This window comes from Gastrolobium bilobum, unplaced genomic scaffold (assembly GCF_033153095.1).
Source record: "Gastrolobium bilobum isolate Gb01-03AN ecotype WA unplaced genomic scaffold, APGP_CSIRO_Gbil_v1 utg56011, whole genome shotgun sequence".
Lineage (NCBI taxonomy): Eukaryota > Viridiplantae > Streptophyta > Magnoliopsida > Fabales > Fabaceae > Gastrolobium > Gastrolobium bilobum.
Window position 1 is genome coordinate 31,044 of NW_026899455.1, and position 5,838 is coordinate 36,881.

Consider the following 5,838-nt stretch of genomic DNA (forward strand, 5'->3'; position numbering starts at 1 on the left):
ACATTTTTCTATAAATAAATACTAAAATGAGCCATTAGCCATTGCTTAAAAAACTGAGTGAAAATTAAAAAGTAAAGGAGAGAGAATTTTGGAAAAAATGCTACCTCATGGGAGGGAAAACAGATTCTTGACGAAAAAAAATGAGAATAAGGAATTTTTACACTAGCAAAGTTGTAGCCGTGCTTCATAACGAAACAAGAAATTAATTAAAGGTCCTAATAGATAATGGTTTCCCTATAGTAGACAAAAGGATTGAAAACACAAAGACTTGATATATCAATGAGCATGACTGGGACGATAATAGGGGAGGATTGCATAAATAGTCTGCGGAATAGCGAGAAGAGATAACAATATAGCTGCAAAGTTATAGCCACTCCCCATAAATTCGACGAACTGTTCTGCTCGGAATCTGAAATCATGCCACCATATTTTGCAGATTCTTATGAAAAAATTTGCTCTGGAGTAATTGTTCAAATCATTAAATATTTTAATATAACTGGAATCAACTATTTCATGGTCAACACCCCTTGATATTGTACCAAAATAGTTATCCAATTTTTTATTGCTCATCTTCAAATGATCCACAATAATATTCTTATCCTTAAGAAGTTGAACATCAGCCCCACAACATATCAATCCATCAAAAAACAATGCAGACCAAGTGCACTTGCCGCTGTAATCATAAGCAGCTGTGCTCTTCCATTTCTTTTTGTGATGCTCCAAAGCAATGAAATTGCGCCACTTGGCTTGTGTTGTTCCTGTGATATGCAGCTGAGGAATCTCTAGTTTTCCATTGTTGAATTTTATGTCAAAGTCGAACTTTGTCATTTCCACAGTTTCAAGCATATTCGCTTCCCTATTCACAAGCATATTCCCAAGCCTTATCAGCATACGACCAAAACAGTTCCCTTGCAAATTGACAAGCCTTCTATCCCTATCTGGGAGTGTGATAGTAACCCCAGCAGCTTTGAGCCTTGTTGCACAACACTTCAGTTTCACCTCCACATGACTCTTGACAACATGGGACAGATATTGCTGAGTTTCCTCAATTTTCACAACTTCTTGACCATCCTCTATTTTGATAGCTTCCTTGTTAATGGAAGAGTGGACAAGTTCAATAAAGTGAGGGGCACCTGGGTTCCCAAAGTGAGTGTAGCCAAAGAGAGACAAGGCAAGATCATTAATTCTTGTCACCCTCTGGACATGATCCTTTGTGAACTCATTGGGGAAAAGTATTTGAGTCAACTTGTGGAGAATGCGAAGCGGTATCTGGTTCTCTAACAATAGCAGATCAGACAAAACCTCTTCATCTTTTACCACTTCAGGTCCGGGACTAGGATACTTGGAGCTGCTTTTTAGTTCATGATTCAATTTCAAATCGTTGGATATGAGAAGCTCTAGTAGAAAACACCCATCCACCAACATAATGTTGGCAAGTTCGTACCTGTTATTGATAAAAAAATCACTTCCGGTTAAATCCAGACTAGTTATAAGATAATTTTTTTTATTTTTTATTTTTGTATTTTCCCTATTGTTGATGATATCGAATCAGAGTTTCCGGTGCATTATTCACTCTTTTAATGAAGCACAAATCTTTAACCAACGCTATTACACGAGGGTGTGTATTAGAAATATAATATAAAGTTAATTCATGAGTATTTTGTCAGGCGAGCAAGGCACAATGCATGCTAGAAGAGCACCACCAATAAGTTAAACTATACCAACAGTAAAAAGTGTGTCTCACGTCATGTCTCTCAATCCAAAATCTTAAAGAATTGGGTTCGTTAGTCTTATCACTATATAAACTTCGTTTAGCCCATTATCAATCAAATTAAGATTTCACACCCAACTAGTTCGAGTTCAACCGGAGCTTATGGTATGGACCAGTACTACTAATAGGCTAAGTTATACTAACGGTAACAAGTGGATTTTACACCAATATAAAACTCTATCAATCACACTTGAATATTAACATATTTCATCTAAGAACTTAAGTTTGGGGACTTACTTGGTGAGTTTAATGACATTGACGTAGCATGCCCGAACCTTTTCATCTAATTCCAAAATGACATCGCTGCATTTTTCGAAGTAATCTTGCGCCTGCATGTCATTACTTCGATGAAGGAGAGAAGACATGCATTGTAATTTGATCTTTTCCATGAGCAGCAGGTCTTCTCGTGTTCCCCTGAATCGAGGACCGATGGAGACAACCTTTGGCATGTAAGCATCCTCGTTACATTCTTTAAGTCTTTCAGGAACGATGGAAATGCTACATGTTTTAAGATAATATGGACTGTCCACAGATATTATTGACTCATACACAGAATGATTCCACCTTTTAACATCTTGGTTTGGTTCACTGGCCGTGTCTTTGTTTGGTTCAGTGGCCATGTCTTTGTCTGGTTCATTGGCCATGTCTTTGTCTGGTTCATTGGCCATGTCCGGCTATTAGGACTTGAAAGAGTGACTAGGTAGGATAAATGCGTAATAATTGAAATAAGGTATAAACGGAGAGAGCTAATTGAAAAGGAAAGACGAAGAAAAGAGAAAAGAGAAACAAACAAACAAAGAGAGATGAAGCAATGAGTTTAGCACTGTGAGTTATGTGCCTGACCAGTTAAGAAACCCCTATATATATATATATATATATATAGGAGTAAACATCTCTACGGCAACAATTTTAGATAAGTTTATCTACAGCTGTCATTTTTAACTATATTCTCTCGGAAAAATATAGTTATAACGTTAAAGTTACTCTTTTCTCTCTCTCCACGTCAGTAAAAAAGTTCTGAAAAATAAATGAGGAGAGAGAAAAAAGAGCAACTTTAACGTTATAACTATATTCTCCCGGGAGAATATAGTTAAAAATAGCAGCTGTAGATAAGCTTATCTAAAGTTGCTGTAGAAATACTTTTGTCATATATATATATATAGTAAATATCATTTTTGGTCCTTATCAAATTTCACGATGTCGGCTTTAGTCCCTAACAAATAAAAAGGCTCATCGTGGTCCCTAAAAAATTTAAAATGAACCCATTTTAGTCCTTTTAGGGACTAATATGGATCTTTTTTGAATTTATGAGGGACCACAATTCCAACTAAATATGTCCATTTTAAATTTTGTAGGGACCACGATGAACCTTTTTATTTGCTAGGGACTAAAACGGGTATCGTAAAATTTGTTAAGGACAAAAAGGTATTTACTCATATATATATATATATATATATATATATATATATATATATATATATATATATAGATGACACGACCTGAGTTTCTGAAAGATGTGTCACGGGTTTATCGAGCTTTATTTTGGTGGATCTGGTACATACGAAACATTCTAAGGGGGCGTTTGGTATGCGAGATTCTTTAAGAATCCTGGAAAATTGAATTTTTTTAAATTTTATATTTACGGATATTATCATAAACTGAATGTAAAAATCATATTTTTAAAAATTGAGATTCTCGGTTAAATTTTTTTTTTCCTGTACCAAACGCTCCCTAAAAGTAGAAAAGAACAGGGGACTTAGAGGAAATTTCAAAAAAGTGAGGGGCAAAAAGAGAAGCTCATTTTTTTAAAAATAGGAAAAAGATCACTCTAAAAAAATAGGCCGGGATCACTTTAAAACTCTTCTTCTCTGGGAGGGTCCTTCTCCTCACCATCCTGGAGGGAGCCGTCCATTTAGATTTCTGGCAGCCTGGCTCACTCATGAGGATTTCCCTGGCCTAGTGCAGGAGTGTTGGAATGGGAGTACAGGTTGGGGCACAGCTAGTGAAACTTTTCGATCGAATGCTTCTCACTGGCATAGGGAGTGCTTTAGGGAAGATGCCAAGCTTAAGAATAATCTTCAGGCGAGACTAAGGGGTATTGACCGTAGTCTTAGTCACCATCCTTGCATGCTCTAGAAATTCTGCAGAAAGATCTTTGGCGTCAGTTGAATCTCATTTATATTCGGGAGGATCTTACTTGGTTTCAACGGTCTAGGGCTAGCTGGTTGAAATATGGTGACCGGAATACGAAATTCTTCCATTCTACTACAGCTGCTAGGAGGAGGAGAAATCGTATTGATGCTCTGAAAAATGATGCGGGTGATTGGATTGGTGATCCCTCTATTCTGATGAATATGGCGGTGGAGTATTATCATAATTTGTTTAAAGAGGATAATACTGCTAGACCTGGGCTTCCAATTAGAGGCTATTTTCCTCACCTTGTGCAAGAGAACAACATTCATATTGGTAGCATTCCTTCGAATGAGGAGATTAGGAGTACAGTTTTTTCCATGGGACCTCACAAAGCTCCAGGGGTGGACGATCTTCATAGTCTATTTTTCCAATCTCAATGGGATACTGTAGGAAGCTCTGTTTGTGATCTGGTGAAAGATGTGTTTAATAATCCCCAAAAAGTTCGGGATATTAATCAAACTCTTATTTGCCTGATCCCGAAGATAACTTCACCTCAATCCCTTAAAGATTTCCGGCCTATTAGCCTTTGTAATGTTATTTATAAGACTATTACTAAGCTTATTGCTAACCGTTTGAAATTGCAGATGGATAAAATTGTTATGCCTAACCAGTGTAGTTTCATCAAAGGAAGGCAAGGGACAGATAATGTAATTATTGCTCAGGAAATTATTCACTCTATGAGGTCAAAGAAAGGCGCCAAAGGTTGGATGATGATTAAGGTGGATCTGGAGAAAGCTTATGACAGAATTAGCTGGGACTTTCTCCAAGATACTCTTCAGGATGTGGGACTCCCCCCAAATCTCATTAATCTTGTTATGTGGTGTGTTTCTTCTTGTTCGATGAATGTTCTTTGAAATGGTTCTACAACTCAGGAGTTTTTCCCATCCAGGGGGCTTAGACAGGGTGACCCTTTGTCCCCATATTTATTTATTCTTTGTATGGAGTGACTTGGTCATCTCATTTCCCATGCAGTTAGGCAAAAGTGCTGGAAGCCGATCATGTTGAGGAGAAATGCTCCTCCCATTTCTCACCTCTTTTTTGCGGATGATCTTATTCTTTGTGCGGATGCATCCTTTGATCAGGCCCAAACCATTTCCAAGGTGCTAGATGATTTTTGTCTTTCTTCTGGGCAAAAGGTTAACCATGAAAAAACAAAAATTCTCTTCTCCCACAATGTGAATCATATTTTGGCAGAGGAACTTAGTGGTGAGTTGGGCTTCTCAAGGACGGTGGATCTTGGAAAGTATTTGGGTATTCCTCTTCATCATCGCAGAGTTGGGAGGGCGGCTTTCAGTCATATCCTCGATCGAGTTCAATCTAGGATTAATGCCTGGAACCACACCAGTCTTTCTCTAGCAGGAAGAATTACACTTTCGAAAGTTGTTCTCTCAGCTATTCCAGCCTACACAATGCAAGTTTCTGTTGTTCCTCTCGGAATCTGCAATGATATTGAGAAACATATTAGGAGGTTTTTGTGGGGTTCTAATAGAGCATCTACTCGTCCTCATCTGGTTGCGTGGGATCAGTTGTGCATGGATAAAGATCATGGAGGGCTGGGTCTGAGGAAAATGAAGGAAGTTAACAGGGCTTTTATTATGAAAATTGGTTATGGGATCCTTTCTAATCCAGATGCGCTTTGGGCTAGAGTTTTAAAGAGCAAGTATAAAGTTCAGTCTGATTTGGTTCCTAATATTTCTGCTACTCGGAATAGCTCCTCTCTTTGGAAAGCAATTGTTTCGTCTTGGCCTGTGATATTACAGCATTCCAGAATTTTGCTAGGTAATGGAAATTCTACTCATTTTTGGGATGACCCGTGGGTTCCGGGTTGTGGTGCACTCTCATCCTATGCTGCTATTTCTGATCCCTCTCAGATA

At 37.9% G+C, this 5,838-nt stretch overlaps 1 protein-coding gene across 1 annotated transcript; it reads right to left on the minus strand.

Annotated features, from left to right (window-relative positions):
• Positions 1-276: 276 nt before the first annotated feature.
• Positions 277-2,439, minus strand: LOC133290519 (UPF0481 protein At3g47200-like). The gene is made up of 2 exons (XM_061488609.1): positions 2,009-2,439; positions 277-1,444 (listed from the first exon to the last, which is right to left on the minus strand). Exons 1-2 carry the CDS (start codon positions 2,437-2,439, stop codon positions 277-279), a joined length of 1,599 nt encoding a protein of 532 aa, XP_061344593.1.
• Positions 2,440-5,838: the final 3,399 nt, after the last annotated feature.

Coding starts and splice junctions, on each gene's coding strand:
- LOC133290519 (XM_061488609.1), bottom strand. CDS start 2,439: ATGGCCAATGAACCAGACAAAGACATGGCCAATGAACCAGACAAAGAC. Junction 1,445..2,008: donor AATGTCATTAAACTCACCAA/GTAAGTCCCCAA, acceptor TATCAATAACAG/GTACGAACTTGCCAACATTA.